Source organism: Musca autumnalis, unplaced genomic scaffold (genome assembly GCF_047663935.1).
Source record: "Musca autumnalis isolate F117 unplaced genomic scaffold, ASM4766393v1 scaffold_2, whole genome shotgun sequence".
In the NCBI taxonomy this organism is placed as follows: domain Eukaryota; kingdom Metazoa; phylum Arthropoda; class Insecta; order Diptera; family Muscidae; genus Musca; species Musca autumnalis.
In genome coordinates this window covers 183,729,300-183,755,528 of record NW_027411755.1, presented here as the reverse complement: position 1 = coordinate 183,755,528, position 26,229 = coordinate 183,729,300, and the positions used below count along the sequence as shown (strand labels likewise).

The window sequence follows — 26,229 nt, the reverse complement described above, 5'->3', positions numbered from 1 at the left end:
GATAAAATATTCTTTAAAAATCCACGCTTTGTGGTCAGATGTTGGTTGAAAAAATATTCTTTAAAAATCCACGTTTTGTGGTCAGATGTTGGTTGATAAAATATTCTTTACAAATCCACGTTTTGTGGTCAGATGTTGGTTGAAAAAATATTCTTTAAAAATCCACATTTTGTGGCCAAATGTTGGTTGAAAAAATATTCTTTAAAAATCCACGTTTTGTGGCCAAATGTTGGTTGAAAAAATATTCTTTAAAAATCCACGTTTTGTGGCCAAATGTTGGTTGAAAAAATATTCTTTAAAAATCCACGTTTTGTGGTCAGATGTTGGTTGAAAAAATATTCTTTAAAAATCCACGTTTTGTGGTCAGGTGTTGGTTGATAAAATATTCTTTAAAAATCCACGCTTTGTGGTCAGATGTTGGTTGAAAAAATATTCTTTAAAAATCCACGTTTTGTGGTCAGATGTTGGTTGAGAAAAATATTCTTTAAAAATCCACGTTTTGTGGTCAGATGTTGGTTGAAAAAATATTCTTTAAAAATCCACGTTTTGTGGTCAGATGTTGGTTGAAAAAATATTCTTTAAAAATCCACGTTTTGTGGTCAGGTGTTGGTTGATAAAATATTCTTTAAAAATCCACGCTTTGTGGTCAGATGTTGGTTGAAAAAATATTCTTTAAAAATCCACGTTTTGTGGTCAGGTGTTGGTTGTTAAAATATTCTTTAAAAATCCACGCTTTGTGGTCAGATGTTGGTTGAAAAAATATTCTTTAAAAATCCACGTTTTGTTGTCAGATGTTGGTTGCAAAAATATTCTTTAAAAATCCACGTTTTGTGGTCAGATGTTGGTTGAAAAAATATTCTTTAAAAATCCACATTTTGTGGCCAAATGTTGGTTGAAAAAATATTCTTTAAAAATCCACGTTTTGTGGCCAAATGTTGGTTGAAAAAATATTCTTTAAAAATCCACGTTTTGTGGCCAAATGTTGGTTGAAAAAATATTCTTTAAAAATCCACGTTTTGTGGCCAAATGTTGGTTGAAAAAATATTCTTTAAAAATCCACGTTTTGTGGCCAAATGTTGGTTGAAAAAATATTATTTAAAAATCCACGTTTTGTGGTCAGGTGTTGGTTGATAAAATATTCTTTAAAAATCCACGCTTTGTGGTCAGATGTTGGTTGAAAAAATATTCTTTAAAAATCCACGTTTTGTGGTCAGATGTTGGTTGATAAAATATTCTTTAAAAATCCACGTTTTGTGGTCAGATGTTGGTTGAAAAAATATTCTTTAAAAATCCACGTTTTGTGGTCAGGTGTTGGTTGTTAAAATATTCTTTAAAAATCCACGCTTTGTGGTCAGATGTTGGTTGAAAAAATATTCTTTAAGAATCCACGTTTTGTGGCCAAATGTTGGTTGAAAAAATATTCTTTAAAAATCCACGTTTTGTGATCTGATGTTGGTTGAAAAAATATTCTTTAAAAATCCACGTTTTGTGATCAGATGTTGGTTGAAAAATATTCTTTAAAAATCCACGTTTTGTGGTCAGATGTTGGTTGAAAAAATATTCTTTAAAAATCCACGTTTTGTGGTCAGATGTTGGTTGAAAAAATATTCTTTAAAAATCCACGTTTTGTGGTCAGGTGTTGGTTGATAAAATATTCTTTAAAAATCCACGCTTTGTGGTCAGATGTTGGTTGAAAAAATATTCTTTAAAAATCCACGTTTTGTGGTCAGATGTTGGTTGAAAAAATATTCTTTAAAAATCCACGTTTTGTGGTCAGGTGTTGGTTGTTAAAATATTCTTTAAAAATCCACGCTTTGTGGTCAGATGTTGGTTGAAAAAATATTCTTTAAAAATCCACGTTTTGTGGTCAGATGTTGGTTGAAAAAATATTCTTTAAAAATCCACGTTTTTTGGTCAGATGTTGGTTGAAAAAATATTCTTTAAAAATCCACGCTTTGTGGTCAGATGTTGGTTGAAAAAATATTCTTTAAAAATCCACGTTTTGTGGCCAAATGTTGGTTGAAAAAATATTCTTTAAAAATCCACGTTTTGTGGCCAAATGTTGGTTGAAAAAATATTCTTTAAAAATCCAAGTATTGTGGTCAGATGTTGGTTGAAAAATTATTCTTTAAAAATCCACGTTTTGTGGTCAGATGTTGGTTGAAAAAATATTCTTTAAAAATCCACGTTTTGTGGCCAAATGTTGGTTGAAAAAATATTCTTTAAAAATCCACGTTTTGTGGTCAGATGTTGGTTGAAAAAATATTCTTTAAAAATCCACGTTTTGTGGCCAAATGTTGGTTGAAAAAATATTCTTTACAAATCCAAGTATTGTGGTCAGATGTTGGTTGAAAAATTATTCTTAAAAAACCCACTTTTTGTGGTCGGATGTTGGTTGAAAATTTTTTCTTTAAAAATCCACGTTTTGTGGTCAGATGTTGGTTGAAAAAATATTCTTTAAAAATCCACGTTTTGTGGCCAAATGTTGGTTGAAAAAATATTCTTTAAAAATCCACGTTTTGTGGCCAAATGTTGGTTGAAAAAATATTCTTTAAAAATCCACGTTTTGTGGCCAAATGTTGGTTGAAAAAATATTCTTTAAAAATCCACGTTTTGTGGCCAAATGTTGGTTGAAAAAATATTCTTTAAAAATCCACGTTTTGTGGCCAAATGTTGGTTGAAAAAATATTCTTTAAAAATCCACGTTTTGTGGTCAGATGTTGGTTGAAAAAATCAGTGTTCGAAAATAAACACTATGGAATCGTACCGTACCGTTCTGTACCGTACAAAGGTGGATAGGTACGCTACGATAATGTACCGTACCGGTACACAAACACTAAAAAATATTTTAGTGATACTGTACCGGAGCACAACGAAAATCTTACTGTACCGACTGCGGTACACAACGATTTTTAGTGTACCGACTGCGGTACGCTACGATTTTTTAGTGAACCGACTGCGGTACAGTACGATTATCGTAGTGTACCACTGGTCGGTTCACTAAAACATAACGTACCGGTAATGTACCGCACGTGCGTTTTTTTGTAAATTGTGATGAAAAATTATATGTTTGATGTTTTTGAGAATAAGGGCAAGAATAGTAACTAAAATTCAAGATTATATAAATTAAATGCACGAATGTGGTAAATTCGGTCGGTATACGAATTTTGAGAAAATGAGTGTAAAATATGAAATTAGCTAAAATTTCCAACCAATACATATTTTAATAAATTCTATAAGAAGTTTTAGTGAACCACCCTCTATTATAGTATTAGGTTTAAAACCCATATTATTAATGTATGTATTTCTATTTACTCGCTTTGAGAAAATTTTATTATGGGCTCATTAGGGTCCTTGTAGTCAATGTACATATTAAAACACTGCTTTTTAAATATTATTTGTTCCCTAGTTAAATAATTAGACAGTTTTTACAAGTAAAAAGGGGTGATAATGCATGTATCATAAAACCATTTCTATGAATGGAAAAGAATAACGTTAATATGTTGGTGTCATAAGGATGTTTATTTGCGGCAAAAGTCAATTCATAGAAAGGTTATGTTTGTTGTCCAATCCACATGAACAAACAAAACAGCCACAGTCGGATCACTAAAGATTAAGTCTCCAGCTAATATATTTTAAAATTTTAATATGTTTATTCTGTTGAAGTTTTAATGTTGATATGTTTGAATTAATTAAAATAAAATTGCATAAAACATAAAATCCGTTTGTAATAGGTAACAAAAAAATGGTAAGAATCATGGCACAATTACACAGGTAGTGGCATCGTAAAAATTTGAATATGTTATGTCAAAACTTTCTTTATGTTGTTGGGGAAATTACAACAAAAATAATTTTTTTATAAATTGATTTTACTTTTCATATTCGATCAGCTGGTGTGATACCACTACCTGGTAGTTCTGCCATGGTAAGAATATGAGAATAATGCCTCAAAAACTCAAACTTTCTGCTGGTAGAATACGTTTACGTTTGTCCATAATTTAGATAAGAACAGCTATAGATTGACAAGGGTACTTCATTTATAAATATATTTAGTAAATTTCTACTTTTACCCATATAACGGTACGTGCCGATTTTCGGTATTTTAAAGATTTCTACCACATTATCCAACCGAAATGGCTTAGATTTGGTATCTTGTGTCCGTTGGGGTTATACATGCATTCCTATAAGAATTTTCGGTACAGGTCCACGTTTTTATATAGCCCCCATAGAACGGTTCCGCCGATATTGATTATTTTGAAGGTTGTAGCCACGTTATCCAACCGAATTAGTTGAAACTTGGCATTTAGTCTACGTTGGGAGTATAAAATATTCCGACGGAGAATTGTCTGCACAGGTTCATGTTTTAATATGACTCCCATAGAAATGTACCGCCCGAATTTTGCTAATTTTAGATAGAAAATAATAATAAAAACAATTATAAAATATTTTGTTGCAGCTAAAACTTTACAAATTTGGTAAGAACTATATGTACTAAAAATAAAATAAAAAAATCTACGCGCCATTCCGCGACACTCCCTACTAAATAGCTTTAACAAAGTACAGAATTTGAAAGAAAAGCGGATGTCACGTGATTTACATATGTGTAAAATCCGAGTTACAATAAATAACATATTATATAAAATATTTTTTACTCACCTGTCTTCACGAAAAGCTTTAAAATTACTTTGTAGGAAGACTGCATACGACGATCGCAAATTTACTACTAAAATATATTATAAAAACCAGTCCATAAATTGTGAGCAAAAAATTAAACGTTATTCCGCTTTGGCTGATGTAAAACAAATTATTTTAACTGTCGTTAGATTCTGTGGACATCTTAGATCAATACTGCACCAATAATTTTTACATAGGCGTATGTGTTTTTTTTTCAGTTTTGGCGCGCTATATCTGTATTTTTTCCACTGTTAGTTTGGCCAAAAAAACATCAATGTGACACCAACACGTGCCTTATTACTTTATACAAATATTTTGGATATACATATATAACACAATTATGGGGTCAATTTATATAGTCTTCCATAATAAAACAAAAAAACATTAAAAATTTTACATTTTCTCATAATTCATAAAAACACATGTATGTTACATTACAGATATGTATATTATTTTCATAGTTCCAACAATACGAACTACGAATTTTTACTGCTTCGTCCATTTTAGTAGTACCACAAAGTAACAGGCAAAATTCTCGTTGATCGTCCACATTACCTTGCTATGAATAGATTTTCTGTTATTGGTGCCGCCAATAATAATGATTTTGCACGAGGGGATTTTTAAACATCCTTATGACGTCAATTAGTAACCTCATACTGGTGTTATGATAAATACATTCCATATTGAAAAAATCATATTAAAATTTGTAATTTGGCTACAAATACTTTTAAATGTGTAAATAAACATAGCTTGGAAAAAAAAACCTTAGTGATGAACAGTACTGTTCGCTACAAACAAAATAGATGGGTATTTTTGTTGGTACTGGTAATATTAATGTGGATTGTATAGCAAATATTAAATTTTTCTGAATAATCTTTTTCCAAAAAATGCTAATGACATCAAAAGAGTAAAATTATTCTCTACTCATTCATGTAAATGATTTTATAATTCACGATTTTTTAAACAACATCATATTTTCTAGTAATTTTCTCAATATTTAAAAACGATTAAAATGTAATTAATTTATACAATATTGAATTTTATTTATTATACTTGCCTTCTTTCCCAAGAAAGCATATAACAATTCATATTTCCTCATAATTAAAAAAAAACATGTGTGGTACATTACCGGTACGTTATTTTTTTAGTGAACCGACCAGTGGTACACAACGATATTTTAGTGTACCGACTGCGGTACGCTACGATTTTTTAGTGTACCGACTGCGGTTCACTACGATTTTCGTTGTGCTCCGGTACGGTACGCTAAAATATTTTTTAGTGGTTGCGTACCGGTATGGTACACTAAAATATTTTTTAGTGATACCGTACCTGGTTCGGTACGTTATTTTAGTGTACTGTTTCTTTTCGAACACTGGAAAAAATATTCTTTAAAAATCCACGTTTTGTGGCCAAATGTTGGTTGAAAAAATATTCTTTAAAAATCCACGTTTTGTGGCCAAATGTTGGTTGAAAAAATATTCTTTAAAAATCCAAGTATTGTGGTCAGATGTTGGTTGAAAATTTTTTCTTTAAAAATCCACGTTTTGTGGTCAGATGTTGGTTGAAAAAATATTCTTTAAAAATCCACGTTTTGTGGTCAGATGTTGGTTGAAAAAATATTCTTTAAAAATCCACGTTTTGTGGCCAAATGTTGGTTGAAAAAATATTCTTTAAAAATCCACGTTTTGTGGCCAAATGTTGGTTGAAAAAATATTCTTTAAAAATCCACGTTTTGTGGCCAAATGTTGGTTGAAAAAATATTCTTTAAAAATCCACGTTTTGTGGCCAAATGTTGGTTGAAAAAATATTCTTTAAAAATCCACGTTTTGTGGTCAAATGTTGGTTGAAAAAATATTCTTTAAAAATCCACAATTTGTGGTCAGATGTTGGTTGAAAAAATATTTCTTAAAAATCCAAGTTTTGTGGCCAAATGTTGGTTGAAAAAATATTCTTTAAAAATCCACGTTTTGTGGCCAAATGTTGGTTGAAAAAATATTCTTTAAAAATCCACGTTTTGTGGCCAAATGTTGGTTGAAAAAATATTCTTTAAAAATCCACGTTTTGTGGTCAGATGTTGGTTGAAAAATATTCTTTAAAAATCCACGTTTTGTGGTCAGATGTTGGTTGAAAAAATATTCTTTAAAAATCCACGTTTTGTGGCCAAATGTTGGTTGAAAAAATATTCTTTAAAAATCCACTTTTTGTGGCCAAATGTTGGTTGAAAAAATATTCTTTAAAAATCCACGTTTTGTGGCCAAATGTTGGTTGAAAAAATATTCTTTAAAAATCCACGTTTTGTGGTGGTTGAAAAAATATTCTTTAAAAGTCCACGTTTTGTGGCCAAATGTTGGTTGAAAAATATTCTTTAAAAATCCACGTTTTGTGGCCAAATGTTGGTTGAAAAAATATTCTTTAAAAATCCACGTTTTGTGGCCAAATGTTGGTTGAAAAAATATTCTTTAAAAATCCAGGTTTTGTGGCCAAATGTTGGTTGAAAAAATATTCTTTAAATCCACGTTTTGTGGCCAAATGTTGGTTGAAAAAATATTCTTTAAAAATCCAGGTTTTGTGGCCAAATGTTGGTTGAAAAAATATTCTTTAAAAATCCACGTTTTGTGGCCAGATGTTGGTTGAAAAAATATTCTTTAAAAATCCACGTTTTGTGGTCAGATGTTGGTTGAAAAATATTCTTTAAAAATCCACGTTTTGTGGTCAGATGTTGGTTGAAAAAATATTCTTTAAAAATCCACGTTTTGTGGTCAGATGTTGGTTGAAAAAATATTCTTTAAAAATCCACATTTTGTGGCCAAATGTTGGTTGAAAAAATATTCTTTAAAAATCCACGTTTTGTGGTCAGATGTTGGTTGAAAAATATTCTTTAAAAATCCACGTTTTGTGGTCAGATGTTGGTTGCAAAAATATTCTTTAAAAATCCACGTTTTGTGGTCAGATGTTGGTTGAAAAAATATTCTTTAAAAATCCACATTTTGTGGTCAGAAGTTGGTTGAAAAATTTTTCTTTAAAAATCCACGTTTTGTGGCCAAATGTTGGTTGAAAAAATATTCTTTAAAAATCCACGTTTTGTGGCCAAATGTTGGTTGAAAAAATATTCTTTAAAAATCCACGTTTTGTGGTCGGATGTTAGTTGAAAAAATATTCTTTAAAAATCCACGTTTTGTGGTCAGATGTTGGTTAAAAAAATATTCTTTAAAAATCCACGTTTTGTGGCCAAATGTTGGTTGAAAAAATATTCTTTAAAAATCCACGTTTTGTGGCCAAATGTTGGTTGAAAAAATATTCTTTAAAAATCCACGTTTTGTGGTCAAATGTTGGTTGAAAAAATATTCTTTAAAAATCCACGTTTTGTGGCCAAATGTTGGTTGAAAAAATATTCTTTAAAAATCCACGTTTTGTGGCCAAATGTTGGTTGAAAAAATATTCTTTAAAAATCCACGTTTTGTGGTCAAATGTTGGTTGAAAAAATATTCTTTAAAAATCCACGTTTTGTGGCCAAATGTTGGTTGAAAAAATATTCTTTAAAAATCCACGTTTTGTGGTCAAATGTTGGTTGAAAAAATATTCTTTAAAAATCCACGTTTTGTGGCCAAATGTTGGTTGAAAAAATATTCTTTAAAAATCCACGTTTTGTGGTCAAATGTTGGTTGAAAAAATATTCTTTAAAAATCCACGTTTTGTGGCCAAATGTTGGTTGAAAAAATATTCTTTAAAAATCCACGTTTTGTGGTGGTTGAAAAAATATTCTTTAAAAGTCCACGTTTTGTGGCCAAATGTTGGTTGAAAAATATTCTTTAAAAATCCACGTTTTGTGGCCAAATGTTGGTTGAAAAAATATTCTTTAAAAATCCACGTTTTGTGGTCAAATGTTGGTTGAAAAAATATTCTTTAAAAATCCACGTTTTGTGGCCAAATGTTGGTTGAAAAAATATTCTTTAAAAATCCACGTTTTGTGGTGGTTGAAAAAATATTCTTTAAAAGTCCACGTTTTGTGGCCAAATGTTGGTTGAAAAATATTCTTTAAAAATCCACGTTTTGTGGCCAAATGTTGGTTGAAAAAATATTCTTTAAAAATCCACGTTTTGTGGTCAAATGTTGGTTGAAAAAATATTCTTTAAAAATCCACGTTTTGTGGCCAAATGTTGGTTGAAAAAATATTCTTTAAAAATCCACGTTTTGTGGCCAAATGTTGGTTGAAAAAATATTCTTTAAAAATCCACGTTTTGTGGTCGGATGTTAGTTGAAAAAATATTCTTTAAAAATCCACGTTTTGTGGTCAGATGTTGGTTGAAAAAATATTCTTTAAAAATCCACGTTTTGTGGCCAAATGTTGGTTGAAAAAATATTCTTTAAAAATCCACGTTTTGTGGCCAAATGTTGGTTGAAAAAATATTCTTTAAAAATCCACGTTTTGTGGTCAAATGTTGGTTGAAAAAATATTCTTTAAAAATCCACGTTTTGTGGCCAAATGTTGGTTGAAAAAATATTCTTTAAAAATCCACGTTTTGTGGTCGGATGTTAGTTGAAAAAATATTCTTTAAAAATCCACGTTTTGTGGCCAAATGTTGGTTGAAAAAATATTCTTTAAAAATCCACGTTTTGTGGTGGTTGAAAAAATATTCTTTAAAAGTCCACGTTTTGTGGCCAAATGTTGGTTGAAAAATATTCTTTAAAAATCCACGTTTTGTGGCCAAATGTTGGTTGAAAAAATATTCTTTAAAAATCCACGTTTTGTGGTCAGATGTTGGTTGAAAAAATATTCTTTAAAAATCCACATTTTGTGGTCAGAAGTTGGTTGAAAAATTTTTCTTTAAAAATCCACGTTTTGTGGCCAAATGTTGGTTGAAAAAATATTCTTTAAAAATCCACGTTTTGTGGCCAAATGTTGGTTGAAAAAATATTCTTTAAAAATCCACGTTTTGTGGTCGGATGTTAGTTGAAAAAATATTCTTTAAAAATCCACGTTTTGTGGTCAGATGTTGGTTGAAAAAATATTCTTTAAAAATCCACGTTTTGTGGCCAAATGTTGGTTGAAAAAATATTCTTTAAAAATCCACGTTTTGTGGCCAAATGTTGGTTGAAAAAATATTCTTTAAAAATCCACGTTTTGTGGTCAAATGTTGGTTGAAAAAATATTCTTTAAAAATCCACGTTTTGTGGCCAAATGTTGGTTGAAAAAATATTCTTTAAAAATCCACGTTTTGTGGCCAAATGTTGGTTGAAAAAATATTCTTTAAAAATCCACGTTTTGTGGTCAAATGTTGGTTGAAAAAATATTCTTTAAAAATCCACGTTTTGTGGCCAAATGTTGGTTGAAAAAATATTCTTTAAAAATCCACGTTTTGTGGTCAAATGTTGGTTGAAAAAATATTCTTTAAAAATCCACGTTTTGTGGCCAAATGTTGGTTGAAAAAATATTCTTTAAAAATCCACGTTTTGTGGTCAAATGTTGGTTGAAAAAATATTCTTTAAAAATCCACGTTTTGTGGCCAAATGTTGGTTGAAAAAATATTCTTTAAAAATCCACGTTTTGTGGTGGTTGAAAAAATATTCTTTAAAAGTCCACGTTTTGTGGCCAAATGTTGGTTGAAAAATATTCTTTAAAAATCCACGTTTTGTGGCCAAATGTTGGTTGAAAAAATATTCTTTAAAAATCCACGTTTTGTGGTCAAATGTTGGTTGAAAAAATATTCTTTAAAAATCCACGTTTTGTGGCCAAATGTTGGTTGAAAAAATATTCTTTAAAAATCCACGTTTTGTGGCCAAATGTTGGTTGAAAAAATATTCTTTAAAAATCCACGTTTTGTGGTCGGATGTTAGTTGAAAAAATATTCTTTAAAAATCCACGTTTTGTGGCCAAATGTTGGTTGAAAAAATATTCTTTAAAAATCCACGTTTTGTGGTGGTTGAAAAAATATTCTTTAAAAGTCCACGTTTTGTGGCCAAATGTTGGTTGAAAAATATTCTTTAAAAATCCACGTTTTGTGGCCAAATGTTGGTTGAAAAAATATTCTTTAAAAATCCACGTTTTGTGGCCAAATGTTGGTTGAAAAAATATTCTTTAAAAATCCACGTTTTGTGGTCAAATGTTGGTTGAAAAAATATTCTTTAAAAATCCACGTTTTGTGGCCAAATGTTGGTTGAAAAAATATTCTTTAAAAATCCACGTTTTGTGGTCAAATGTTGGTTGAAAAAATATTCTTTAAAAATCCACGTTTTGTGGCCAAATGTTGGTTGAAAAAATATTCTTTAAAAATCCACGTTTTGTGGTCAAATGTTGGTTGAAAAAATATTCTTTAAAAATCCACGTTTTGTGGCCAAATGTTGGTTGAAAAAATATTCTTTAAAAATCCACGTTTTGTGGTGGTTGAAAAAATATTCTTTAAAAGTCCACGTTTTGTGGCCAAATGTTGGTTGAAAAATATTCTTTAAAAATCCACGTTTTGTGGCCAAATGTTGGTTGAAAAAATATTCTTTAAAAATCCACGTTTTGTGGTCAAATGTTGGTTGAAAAAATATTCTTTAAAAATCCACGTTTTGTGGCCAAATGTTGGTTGAAAAAATATTCTTTAAAAATCCACGTTTTGTGGCCAAATGTTGGTTGAAAAAATATTCTTTAAAAATCCACGTTTTGTGGTCGGATGTTAGTTGAAAAAATATTCTTTAAAAATCCACGTTTTGTGGTCAGATGTTGGTTGAAAAAATATTCTTTAAAAATCCACGTTTTGTGGCCAAATGTTGGTTGAAAAAATATTCTTTAAAAATCCACGTTTTGTGGCCAAATGTTGGTTGAAAAAATATTCTTTAAAAATCCACGTTTTGTGGTCAAATGTTGGTTGAAAAAATATTCTTTAAAAATCCACGTTTTGTGGCCAAATGTTGGTTGAAAAAATATTCTTTAAAAATCCACGTTTTGTGGCCAAATGTTGGTTGAAAAAATATTCTTTAAAAATCCACGTTTTGTGGTCAAATGTTGGTTGAAAAAATATTCTTTAAAAATCCACGTTTTGTGGCCAAATGTTGGTTGAAAAAATATTCTTTAAAAATCCACGTTTTGTGGTCAAATGTTGGTTGAAAAAATATTCTTTAAAAATCCACGTTTTGTGGCCAAATGTTGGTTGAAAAAATATTCTTTAAAAATCCACGTTTTGTGGTCAAATGTTGGTTGAAAAAATATTCTTTAAAAATCCACGTTTTGTGGCCAAATGTTGGTTGAAAAAATATTCTTTAAAAATCCACGTTTTGTGGTGGTTGAAAAAATATTCTTTAAAAGTCCACGTTTTGTGGCCAAATGTTGGTTGAAAAATATTCTTTAAAAATCCACGTTTTGTGGCCAAATGTTGGTTGAAAAAATATTCTTTAAAAATCCACGTTTTGTGGTCAGATGTTGGTTGAAAAAATATTCTTTAAAAATCCACGTTTTGTGGCCAAATGTTGGTTGAAAAAATATTCTTTAAAAATCCACGTTTTGTGGCCAAATGTTGGTTGAAAAAATATTCTTTAAAAATCCACGTTTTGTGGTCAGATGTTGGTTGAAAAAATATTCTTTAAAAATCCACATTTTGTGGTCCGATGTTGGTTGAAAAAAATATTCTTTAAAAATCCACGTTTTGTGGCCAAATGTTGGTTGAAAAAATATTCTTTAAAAATCCACGTTTTGTGTCCAAATGTTGGTTGAAAAAATATTCTTTAAAAATCCACATTTTGTGGTCCGATGTTGGTTGAAAAAAATATTCTTTAAAAATCCACGTTTTGTGGCCAGATGTTGGTTGAAAAAATATTCTTTAAAAATCCACGTTTTGTGGCCAAATGTTGGTTGAAAAAATATTCTTTAAAAATCCACGTTTTGTGGCCAAATGTTGGTTGAAAAAATATTCTTTAAAAATCCACGTTTTGTGGCCAAATGTTGGTTGAAAAAATATTCTTTAAAAATCCACGTTTTGTGGCCAAATGTTGGTTAAAAAAATATTCTTTAAAAATCCACGTTTTGTGGCCAAATGTTGGTTGAAAAAATATTCTTTAAAAATCCACGTTTTGTGGTCAGATGTTGGTTGAAAAATTTTTCTTTAAAAATCCATGTTTTGTGGTCAGATGTTGGTGGAAAAAATATTCTTTAAAAATCCACGTTTTGTGGCCAAATGTTGGTTAAAAAAATATTCTTTAAAAATCCACGTTTTGTGGCCAAATGTTGGTTGAAAAAATATTCTTTAAAAATCCACGTTTTGTGGCCAAATGTTGGTTGAAAAAATATTCTTTAAAAATCCACGTTTTGTGGCCAAATTTTGGTTGAAAAAATATTCTTTAAAAATCCACGTTTTGTGGCCAAATGTTGGTTGAAAAAATATTCTTTAAAAATCCACGTTTTGTGGCCAAATGTTGGTTGAAAAAATATTCTTTAAAAATCCACGTTTTGTGGCCAAATGTTGGTTGAAAAAATATTCTTTAAAAATCCACGTTTTGTGGACAGATGTTGGTTGAAAAAATATTCTTTAAAAATCCACGTTTTGTGGCGAAATGTTGGTTGAAAAAATATTCTTTAAAAATCCACGTTTTGTGGTCAGATGTTGGTTGAAAAAATATTCTTTAAAAATCCACGTTTTGTGGTCAGATATTATTTGAAAAAACATTCACATTTTCACATAGACTACCTGAATGGAGTATTTTTAGACTACCTAAAGGGAGTCTTTATAGACTACCTAAAGGGGGTCTTTATAGACTACCTGAAGGGAGACTTTATTGACTACCTGAAGGGAGTCTTTATAGACTACCTGTGGTGAGGCTTTATAGACTATATGAAGGTTGTCCTTATAGACTACCTACTGGGAGACTTTGTTGATTACTTGAAGGTAGTCTTTGTGGACCACTTAACAAGAGTCTTTGTAGGTCCTATTGGAGTAGTTATATACTACCTGAAGGTTGTCTTTATGGACTACCTGAAATGAAGTATTTATAGACTACCTGTAGGGAGTCTTTATATACTACCTGAAGTGATACCGCAAGGGTATCCTCAGGAGAGGATAACGGGAGTAACGACCCCGCGGACCCTAGTTTTGGCAGGTGTGGAGAGCGTACCAAAATGGTGCAAGTGCTCTGAGAAACCCTGTGTCGGGGCGAGTGAATACCGCCCACAATTATGTATTCCACCGTAGGGGACCGCCTCAAGAGAGGTTTGGAAAGGAGGTGACGACTCCGTGGTTATCCCCAGTCAAACCCTATACATGGAAGAAAATGGAATCCAGCCGAAAGGCATCAAGATCAAGCCAGCACGATCTTGATTATGGCATTACTGGACTACGATTTGGAATTGATGAACCCTGGGCTGACGGCTGTGGTATTCTGGAACCTGAGTATGTCGGGGTGGAACCTTACAGAAATGGCTTTCAGGCTAATACCACAGCTGCCTCCGTCCCGTTAAAACCTGGCAAGTCTCAAAGTACGTTCAATGCTCGTCCCATTAAGTTGGCAGTGTAGGTTCGGATGTACATTCCCGATTAACACGGATCTGGCTCTGAACGGGAGATCTCATGAGGGTCTTCCGTCAACCCTCGCATGGACCTAGAAATAGGGACCCATGGGATCTTAACGTGACTGCACATTTTGCGAGCGGAGATAGCGGCTTTGAGTTGGGACCACGAAACCTAAAATGAACGAAGAAAACCAAGAAACCAAAAGAACAAACATAGAGGTTGAAGAAACCCCACTGGGAAGATGCTCGGGTCTACGAGTTGAAAATATGGGAGGTGTAGATTCCCCATTAGGAAGAACTTCGGTAATTGTGATGGCGACATCTAACAATGCAGATGAAGGCATGCCTAAAAATAAATTTTCTGGAAGCGAAAATCTCAAGAGGCTCGGAAGAAAAATAGCCCAGTTGGATGATTTCGTTAAATCGAAAAATAACATCCACAAGGATATTCAGTCCATGATGAGAGAGATACAGGCGATATATTTAAAAGTAGCTGACGATCTGAACAAAGAAGCTGACATACGTAAAATGGGTCAGGTAGACAATAAGCAGACCCAAACAGAAGCATGGATTAAACCAAAACAACCAAGTACGCCAACAACACCTGCGTTGAAAAGAGGTCCAAAAACTCAGAGCCCTAAAGAGAATAAGACAAAAAAGAAGAAAGAAGTCCCACCGAAAACTAATAAGCAGGAAATAAAAACAGCGGAAGAAGTGACCAATGAGAACGTGGGAAGATCTGACACCATACACAAGGCAGCTGATTGGAATAAAGTCCAACCAAGGTCAAGAAAGAAAAGGAAGTCCAATAAACCAGATGCATTAATAATAAAAACATGTGGAGATTCCTCATATTCAGACATTCTGAAGCAAGTGAAGAGTGAATCAAAGCTGGCTGTCCTAGGTCAAAATGTGAAAGCAATTAGAAAGACAGAGAAGGGTGAGCTATTGTTAGAGCTAAATAAACCAGCCCACCAGAACACAAATGAGTTTAGGGAAGCCATTGAAAATGTGTTAGGCCCAGCTGCTGAAGTGCGTGCCTTAACCCAGGAAGTACCGATAGAAATTAAAGATATAGATGGCGTGTCTACTAAAGAGGATATTCTACAAGCTATTAGCGGCATTTCGGACGAGTTCAAAGAATTTCAACCACATGCAATAAAGTCTTTAAGAAAGGCCTACAGAGGTACACAAACTGCTACAGTTTTCTTAAGCTCCCCGCTTGCTAATATTCTTTTAGAGAAAAGAATAGTACGGATTGGATGGGCGGACTGTCGAATACGTGAAAAGTTGATACCAAGAAGGTGTTATAAATGCCTAGACTTTGGACACACGGCAGCTAGATGTAAAAACCCGAACGACAATTCAGGTCGCTGCATTTGCTGTGGAGAAGCTGGTCACAGGGTTGCTACTTGTAAAAACCCTCCGAAGTGCATGCTATGTAAGGATCCACTAGACCGTAGTCACATCACTGGATCGACTGTGTGCCCGAGATACAAGGAAGCTCTACGCCAACTTAGATGATCTCTATGAAATTATTACAAATTAATTTAAATCATTGTGAAGCTGCTCAAGATTTATTAAAACAGACAGTTCGAGAACAAGAGGTGGATGTAGCAATTATTAGCGAGCCATACAAGAACATCAGCTCACCAAATTGGTTATGTGATACGTCTGGCACAACCTCGATCTGGTCTATACACAGACCAGCACAAAATGTTTTGAATTCTGAACCCGGATTTGTACGCGCTACTGTCGCCGGATTAACAATCTACAGCAGTTACATACCCCCGAGATATGATATTGAAGTGTACAAAAGTATTATTACCAATCTAGCAAATGATGCTGCATCCAGAAGGCCAATTTTGATAGCAGGCGACTTTAATGCTTGGGCTACAGAATGGGGCTGCCCAAGAACAAACGAAAGGGGTCGAATACTATTGGAATCGTTTGCTCAACTAGACGTGGAGCTTTTAAACACTGGTAGTAATCCAACATTCAGCAGAAATGGCGCTAGTTCCATAATCGACATCGCGTTTGTCAGTACAAACAATTATACCCAATTTAACTGGCAAGTCAGTGACATATTCACCTATAGTGATCATAATGCAATACTCATTACCCAAAATGAGACCACAACATCAAGAAGATCGGTTCGAACGCCTGAAATATCTGGTTGGAAAAGAGGGTCGTTTGATAAAGATATATTCACCATATGTATGGAAGGTACAGATCTACAAGGAACTCCCGAAAATATGGCAGAAGAGCTCATTCTTCGGGCAACACAAGCATGCAATGCATCGATGCAAAAAAGGAAGCGAGGAGTCAACAAAGCCCCAGTACATTGGTGGAACGCTGAAATAGCCGACCTACGCAAAGAGTGCCTTCGTGCTAGAAGACGTTTTGTAAGAACTCGTGATAGAGAAGACAATGAAGTTCATAGACAAGATCTCAAGATGAAGAAGAAAGCCCTTAAAAAAGCCATACAAAGAAGCAAAAGAGCATGTTTTCTCTCTATTTGCGATGATTTAGAAAACCAGCCGTTTGGACTAGCGTACAAAATTGTAACTAAGAAATTGAAATGCTTCGGCTCAAGCACTCCTACGGATGCTAGCACACTAAATAACATTGTGAACCACCTCTTTCCTCACCAAGCGGCAACATCATGGCAAACATGGGACCCTGGTGGCCATTTTGTTTACCCCCGGGTTACACCAGCGGAAATAAATCGTGCAGTCTCGAAATTCGATGACTCTAAAGCGCCTGGCCTAGATGGAATTCCCAACTATGTCCTAAAGGAGATTGTGGAATGCTGTGGTGAACAGATGCTCAGAATGCTTAACGCATGTTTGGAATATGGATCTTTTCCATCGATATGGAAGAGGCAAAGGTTAGTGCTACTGCCTAAAAAAGGCAAGCCTCTGGAAAACCCCTCATCATACCGCCCACTATGTATGATCGATACATGCGGAAAACTCCTTGAGAGTATTATCCGCGATAGACTCGAAGAGTGCATCGAGCGCGCAGAAGGTTTGTCAGAAAGTCAATTTGGCTTCAGAAAAAAGAGATCTACGATTGATGCTATAAAAATGGTAACCGACATCGCAAAGGTAGCAGTACATGGTCAAAGCTGGAAAAAAGGGACGAAAGAATATTGTGTGGTTATAACACTAGATGTTAAAAATGCTTTCAACACAGCTAATTGGGAGAATATTTTAAACGCTCTTCGACGGTTAAATGTCCCGGCATACCTTCTTGCTATACTCCAGGACTACTTCCGCAACAGAATCCTGATGTATGAGACTGAAGAAGGTATGAAGGAGTACAAAATAACAGGAGGAGTACCACAAGGTTCTGTTCTTGGACCGCTACTATGGAATGTAATGTACGATGGCGTTTTAAGGCTACAACTTCCAGAGAAAGCTAATATCATTGGGTTTGCGGATGATATTGCGCTAGTTGTAGTTGCAAAAACAATCGAAGAGGCAAGAACAGTCTCAGAAGTCAGCATACATTTGGTTAAATCATGGCTGTTTTCAAAAGGCCTGGCATTAGCCGATCAAAAAACGGAAGCTGTCTTAATCACAAGTCGTAGAGTTGTAGAAAGAATAAATATTAAAATTGGAGACTGTATAATCACAACAGCGGAAAGCCTTAAATATCTAGGCGTTATGATAGACAATCGCCTGTCCTTTAAGAATCATTTAGATTACGTAAAGGAAAAAGCTGAAAAAACATGTAGAGCGCTGTGTCGTATTATGCCAAACACAAGGGGACCTGGATACCTAAGAAGAAAAATACTAGCAGGAGTTATAAAAAATATTATTCTCTATGCAGCACCAATATGGGCACAATCCATGAAGTACGCAACGTACTATGCAAAGATTGGTTCAGTTTATAGACTAGCAGCACTACGGGTATGCTGCGCTTATAGGACTGTGTCTGACGATGCAGCCTATGTTATCGCTGGTATGATACCTATTGATGTCTTAGCAAGAGAAGCTGAATTATTATTCAATTTACGGAATTCGCAGGAAACCGATATAAATCCCGACGTCGCAAGAAGACGTAGCACTATCGAATGGCAAAGCAAGTGGTCAGCTTCAACAAAAGGAAGATGGACGTATTCGCTGATACGAAATGTGGAGACTTGGTCAAATAGGCAACATGGAGATCTCAACTTCTATCTCACCCAATTTCTCTCCGGACATGGCTGTTTCAGGTCCTATTTATACCGTTTTGGACTTGACTGCTCCCCTGATTGTCCCTGCTGCGTGGAACATGTAGAAGACCCACACCACGTTTTCTTTTTGTGCCCGCGATTCAGAGAAGAGAGGACAAATTTAGAGCGGCAAGTTGGTAGTGAAATATGTGTAGAAAACATAATCGAAATTATGATGGTGTCTTTAAGCAATTGGGAGTATGTATGTGAGTACGTAAAGACAATAATATTGGAATTACGGAGGCAAGACGATATTCGAAGAAGAATAACAAATAGCAGTGTTCTATAGAACATTCCCCCCTGCGACGAAATGCCTGTACGGCGGTACCGCAGGGATGGTGGATCAGAGTAAAGGGGTTATTTTAGCGTGTTAAAGTCTCGCACACCTGGCGAAACCATAAACCAGGTAGCCAGAGTCTTTCGATGATTTTTTCCCCGACCAAAAAAAAAAAAAAAAAAAAAAAAAAAAAAAAAATACTACCTGAAGTGAGGCTTTATAGAATATATGAAGGAGTCCTTATAGACTACCTATTGGGAGACTTTGTATATTACTTGAAGGTAGTCTTTGTGGACTACCTACGACCTGAAGGTCTTTATGGACTACCTACAATGAATTATTATAGGCAACCTGTAGGGAATCTTTATGAACCCCCTTCAGGTACGGGATCTTTATAGAATACCTGGGTAAGGTGTTTATAGACCAACACACGAGAGTTTTGAAAGACGACCGCGACATCTAGGGAGTTTTACCTTTGGTTTTTATAGGTGACCTTTATATGCGACCCGATGGATGTTTTTATAGATTTAAATTTCACCTTCATTAACAACCACTTTAGCCACCGTGCACCATTAGTAGCGTTGTTGTTGTAGTGGTGTTGGACTGGCATGAAATTGTGAATTATTTAATTGCACTAAACACGATTATTTCCACTTTATTTTTTCTCTAAACAAATATCCGTAGAAGGTATTTCGATATTTACACCAAGAAGGCACTGTGACAGAAACAGACTCAGAAAGAACACAGCAGGAGCGAAAAAAAGTGCTTGGAATGAATGACCATATGTCTGCCTGAATGTCTGTGTATTTATTCGCAACAAAAACAAATAGACCACTGGATATTGAATTCCAAATAATATTATTTTCACGTGAATTTGACCACAGCTCGGCAGCACCATCATCACCACAGCTAATGATAATAGAGGACTGAAATGCATTGCAGTCGCGGTTTTGAAATTCAACACCCACATTATAACGTGGAAAAAAGTCCAACCACATATTTAGCAAAAAAACCCCTCATACCCGATGCCGAACCTCTTTACATCGGTTTTTGTTTGAGATATTTTTGCCATTCAAAACGTCTAATTATGACCTAAACAAAGTTAAACATTTATTACCTTATTGTTATTATTTGTCTTTTACCGAAACCCCATGGTTTCCATTCTAACTCCTTCGTAATTATCTATTGGTGAGAGGGGGTGGCTGCTACTCCCACTGACAACAGGCATCGCCAGCTTTGTTGGACCTAATATTTATTATTGCTTGAATGGTAATACAGTTCAACCCACCCGCCTACCTGTATAGCCAAACCTTGGTAGGTAAGCAGCACCACCAGCTTGACCATACTTTTTTTGTAACCATAAAATATTTCTCATTTATAAAATTTTGTCACAATTATCGTTCTGCCATTAGACAACGCTAATGATTTTGTCGTGGAGTTTGTTTTGCACGGTTCACGGCTTTTGGGACAGCTTTAACTAATATTGACTACGTGGTCTGGTGCATTTGTCCACTGTCCGATTAGTGGCCACATTTTGAGGTTATCCATAATGCAATTTATTTGCAATGACGCATTGCATGATTTTGTTGAAGAGAAATAAAAACAAACAAAAAATTGCGGCAAACGGATATTTTGGAAAAAGAAGCAAATGCAGGGGAAAAACATAAGGCAGAGTCCGGACAACGACCACAGGGGTGTCTTATGTATAGAGGACCAACAAGGGAGACTTAATAGAGGATAAAGCAGTGCTTTTATAGACAACAGAGGGGAGTGCTTTTAAACTACGAAGGAGAGAGAGTGGGAGGGATAGATTAAAGAGGGATGCATCACAGTGAGCTAGAAGGGATTTTTTTTTTCAGAGGACCAAAATGTTGTCTAATGGACTAGAATCTTTATTGATGAAAATTGTGTCTTTATAGACCCCACATGGGAGTTTTTATAACTACCAGAACATAGCCTTTATTTATTTTAAGAATCAACGTGGATTTTTTAAAGAATATTTTTTCAAACAACGTGGATTTTTTAAAGAATATTTTTTCAAACAACGTGGATTTTTTAAAGAATATTTTTTCAAACAACGTGGATTTTTTAAAGAATATTTTTTCAAACAACGTGGATTTTTTAAAGAATATTTTTTCAAACAACGTGGATTTTTTAAAGAATATTTTTTCAAACAACGTGGATTTTTTAAAGAATATTTTTTCAAACAACTTGGATTTTTTAAACAATATTTTTTCAAACAACGTGGATTTTTTAAAGAATATTTTTTCAAACAACGTGGATTTTTTAAAGAATATTTTTTCAAACAACGTGGATTTTTTAAAGAATATTTTTTCAAACAACGTGGATTTTTTAAAGAATATTTTTTCAAACAACGTGGATTTTTTAAAGAATATTTTTTCAAACAACGTGGATTTTTTAAAGAATATTTTTTCAAACAACGTGGATTTTTTAAAGAATATTTTTTCAAACAACGTGGATTTTTTAAAGAATATTTTTTCAAACAACGTGGATTTTTTAAAGAATATTTTTTCAAACAACGTGGATTTTTTAAAGAATATTTTTTCCAACAACGTGGATTTTTTAAAGAATATTTTTTCAAACAACGTGGATTTTTTAAAGAATATTTTTTCAAACAACGTGGATTTTTTAAAGAATATTTTTTCAAACAACGTGGATTTTTTAAAGAATATTTTTTCAAACAACGTGGATTTTTTAAAGAATATTTTTTCAAACAACGTGGATTTTTTAAAGAATATTTTTTCAAACAACGTGGATTTTTTAAAGAATATTTTTTCAAACAACGTGGATTTTTTAAAGAATATTTTTTTCAAACAACGTGGATTTTTTAAAGAATATTTTTTCAAACAACGTGGATTTTTTAAAGAATATTTTTTCAAACAAAGTGGATTTTTTAAAGAATATTTTTTCAAACAACGTGGATTTTTTAAAGAATATTTTTTCAAACAACGTGGATTTTTTAAAGAATATTTTTTCAAACAACGTGGATTTTTTAAAGAATATTTTTTCAAACAACGTGGATTTTTTAAAGAATATTTTTTCATACAACGTGGATTTTTTAAGAATACTTTTTAATCAACGTGAATTTTTTTAAGAATATTTGTTAATCAACGTGGATTTTTTTAAGAATATTTTTTAATCAACGTGGATTTTTTAAGAATATTTTTAATTAACGTGGATTTTTTAAGAATATTTTTTAATCAACGTGGATTTTTTTAAGAATATTTTTTAATCAACGTGGATTTTTTTAAGAATATTTTTTAATCAGCTTGGATTTTTTTTAAAAAAAATTTTTTTTAATCAACGTGGATTTTTTTAAGAATATTTTTTAATCAACGTGGATTTTTTAAGGAATATTTTTTAATCAACGTGGATTTTTTCAAGAATATTTTTTAATCAACGTGGATTTTTTCAAGAATATTTTTTAATCAACGTGGATTTTTTTAAGAATATTTTTTAATCAACGTGGATTTTTTAAGAATATTTTTTCATACAACGTGGATTTTTTTAAGAATATTTTTTAATCAACTTGGATTTTTTAAAGAATATTTTGTTAATCAACGTGGATTTTTTAAAGAATATTTTTTAATCAACGTGGATTTTTTTAAGAATATTTTTTAATCAACGTGGATTTTTTTAAGAATATTTTTTAATCAACGTGGATTTTTTAAGAATATTTTTTAATCAACGTGGATTTTTTTAAGAATATTTTTTAATCAACGTGGATTTTTTAAAAATACTTTTTAATCAACGTGGATTTTTTAAGAATATTTTTTAATCAACGGGGATTTTTTTAAGAATATTTTTTAATTAACGTGGATTTTTTTAAGAATATTTTTTAATCAACGTGGATTTTTTAAGAATATTTTTTAATCAACGGGGATTTTTTTAAGAATATTTTTTAATCAACGGGGATTTTTTTAAGAATATTTTTTAATTAACGTGGATTTTTTTAAGAATATTTTTTAATCAACGTGGATTTTTTAAGAATATTTTTTAATGAACGTGGATTTTTTTAAGAATATTTTTTAATCAACGTGGATTTTTTAAGAATATTTTTTAATCAACTTGGATTTTTTAAGAATATTTTTTAATCAACGTGGATTTTTTTAAGAATATTTTTTAATCAACGTGGATTTTTTTAAGAATATTTTTTAATCAACGTGGACTTTTTTAAGAATATTTTTTAAACAACGTGGATTTTTTTAAGAATATTTTTTAATCAACGTGGATTTTTTAAAAAATAAAAAAATTAAAAATATTCTTTAAAAAATCCACGTTGTTTGAAAAAAATATTTTTTAAAAAATCCACGTTGTTTGAAAAAATATACTTTAAAAAATCCAGGTTGTTTGAAAAAATATTCTTTAAAAAATCCAGGTTGTTTGAAAAAATATTCTTTAAAAATCCACGTTGTTTGAAAAAATATTCTTTAAAAAATCCACGTTGTTTGAAAAAATATTCTTTAAAAAATCCACGTTGTTTGAAAAAATACTCTTTAAAAAATCCACGTTGTTTGAAAAAATATTCTTTAAAAAATCCACGTTGTTTGAAAAAATATTCTTTAAAAAATCCACGTTGTTTGAAAAAATATTCTTTAAAAAATCCAAATTATTCTTTAAAAAATCCACGTTGTTTGAAAAAATATTCTTTAAAAATCCACGTTGTTTGAAAAAATATTCTTTAAAAAATCCACGTTGTTTGAAAAAATATTCTTTAAAAAATCCAAATTATTCTTTAAAAAATCCACGTTGTTCGAAAAAATATTCCTTAAAAAATCCAAATTATTCTTTAAAAAATCCACGTTGTTCGAAAAAATATTCTTTAAAAAATCCACGTTGTTTGAAAAAATATTCTTTAAAAAATCCAAATTATTCTTTAAAAAATCCACGTTGTTCGAAAAAATATTCCTTAAAAAATCCAAATTATTCTTTAAAAAAATCCACGTTGTTCGAAAAAATATTCTTTAAAAAATCCACGTTGTTTGAAAAAATATTCTTTAAAAATCCACGTTGTTTGAAAAAATATTTTTTTAAAAATCCACGTTGTTTGAAAAAATATTCTTAAAAAAATCCACGTTGTTTGAAAAAATATTCTTTAAAAAATCCACGTTGTTTGAAAAAATATTCTTTAAAAAATCCAAATTATTCTTTAAAAAATCCACGTTGTTCGAAAAAATATTCCTTAAAAAATCCACGTTGTTTGAAAAAATATTCTTTAAAAAATCCACGTTGTTCGAAAAAATATTCCTTAAAAAATCCACGTTGTTTGAAAAAATATTCTTTAAAAAATCCACGTTGTTTGAAAAAATATTCTTTAAAAAATCCACGTTGTTTGAAAAAATATTCTTTAAAAAATCCACCTTGTTTAATAAAAATATTCTTTAAAAAATCCACGTTGTTTGAAAAAATATTCTTTAAAAAATCCACGTTGTTTGAAAAAATATTCTTTAAAAAATCCACGTTGCTTGAAAAAAATATTCTTTAAAAAATCCAAGTTGCTTGAAAAAAATATTTTTTAAAAAATCCACGTTGTTTGAAAAAATATTCTTTAAAAAATCCACGTTGTTTGAAAAAATAATGTTTAAAAAATCCACGTTGTTTGAAAAAATAATGTTTAAAAAATCCACGTTGTTTGAAAAAATAATGTTTAAAAAATCCACGTTGTTTGAAAAAATAATGTTTAAAAAATCCAGTTGTTTGAAAAAATATTCTTTAAAAAATCCACGTTGTTGGAAAAAATATTCTTTAAAAAATCCACGTTGTTGGAAAAAATATTCTTTAAAAAATCCACGTTGTTTGAAAAAATATTGTTTAAAAAATCCACGTTGTTTGAAAAAATATTGTTTAAAAAATCCACGTTGTTTGAAAAAGTAATCTTTAAAAAATCCACGTTGTTTGAAAAAATATTCTTTAAGAAAATCCACGTTGTTTGAAAAAATATTCTTTAAAAAATCCACGTTGTTTGAAAAAATATTCTTTAAAAAATCCACGTTGTTTGAAAAAATTTTCTTTAAAAAATCCACGTTGTTTGAAAAAATATTGTTTAAAAAATCCACGTTGTTTGAAAAAGTAATCTTTAAAAAATCCACGTTGTTTGAAAAAATATTCTTTAAGAAAATCCACGTTGTTTGAAAAAATATTGTTTAAAAAATCCACGTTGTTTGAAAAAATATTGTTTAAAAAATCCACGTTGTTTGAAAAAATATTCTTTAAAAAATCCACGTTGTTTGAAAAAATATTCTTAAAAAATCCAAGTTGTTTGAAAAAGTATTCTTTAAAAAATCCACGTTGTTTGAAAAAATATTGTTTAAAAAATCCACGTTGTTTAAAAAAATATTCTTTAAAAAATCCACGTTGTTTGAAAAAATATTCTTAAAAAATCCAGGTTGTTTGAAAAAATATTCTTTAAAAAATCCACGTTGTTTGAAAAAATATTCTTAAAAAATCCAAGTTGTTTGAAAAAATATTCTTTAAAAAATCCACGTTGTTTGAAAAAATATTCTTTAAAAAATCCGCCTTTTCCGGGCTGTTGTTGTATCAAGAAATATTCTTACAAATCCACGTTTCTCTCCCACTGTGCTTCACTATTTAGAAATAATCAAGCCTACAAATATGGCAAAAACAAATGACGATCTTTTATAGATCGACCGGTCCCACACACCATTTATGGCTGAGCATTATAAAAACTTAATTAATTGAGTGATTCCGAATGGGAAGAAGAATAGAAAATAACAAACATTGAAATGCATTTTAAATTGATTATTCGTGTGTTTGTTTATAAATTATAGAAATAATAATTAAAATTATAGATTGCATTTTTGTGATTTGTTGCATTTGCCAGAGAGAGAGAGAGAATTTAATTAGAAAAATTTAATTTGTTGGAATGCAAGATAGATAAATAAATAAATAACAAGATCAAAGCAAACTTTAATATGTGCAGAAAATCTTGCCAGGATGAAAAAAAAAATAAAAAAAAAATTATTAATGAATCTCACCAAAGTGGTGGAAACAACAATGTAAGCCATAATTATGAAATTCGTATCTATGAAATTTGAATTTCAAACCCTAATTATGCCCTGCAGAGATAAAATGGTTAAATGTCAGTTTACACACAACTAATCTCTAATATTGCCGAGAGAGGCTATGGTTGCCATTAACTCATGGTTCGTCCGCTAATGATATACAATCTGGCCAAGAAGTTTGGTGTTGCAAGGCATTGCAACAATCCACCGAGTCCAGAATTTTAATCTGATTATGTGAATATTTTTGTTGTTGTTCTGTTCTATTAATTTTAATTATAATTCTGGCAAATATGCGTAGACTTTGCATAATAGCAACACTCACATTAAACACTCGCTCCACTGCATTCATTCACGATGAGGAGGGCATTTGTGGTCATAAGCAGCAATAAAGCTGACGACAACAACAAAAACAGCATAACCACAAATGCTTGCCATTCATCTTTTTTGTTGCATTTCGGTTCCGCAAAAAAGAAAATGATTACCAACCATCACCCTTCTTGCGGTGTGCGTGAGTATCTTGGCCAGTATTTCC

The 26,229-nt window shown here is 31.6% G+C and overlaps 2 protein-coding genes across 14 annotated transcripts in view; both read left to right on the top strand.

The window, feature by feature from the left end:
* The window catches only part of LOC141392762 (uncharacterized), a 42,776-nt gene extending 25,492 nt beyond the window's left edge, over positions 1-17,284 (top strand). The window contains exon 2 of the mRNA XM_073965729.1: positions 13,678-17,284. Within this exon, the coding sequence (XP_073821830.1) occupies positions 14,333-15,679 (1,347 nt within the window). The 5' untranslated portion in view covers positions 13,678-14,332 and the 3' untranslated portion in view covers positions 15,680-17,284. The remainder of the gene's footprint in view (positions 1-13,677) is intronic.
* Positions 1-26,229, top strand: part of Snoo (Sno oncogene) — a 589,115-nt gene that overhangs the window by 428,001 nt on the left and 134,885 nt on the right. The gene's annotated exons all lie outside the window — the stretch shown is intronic.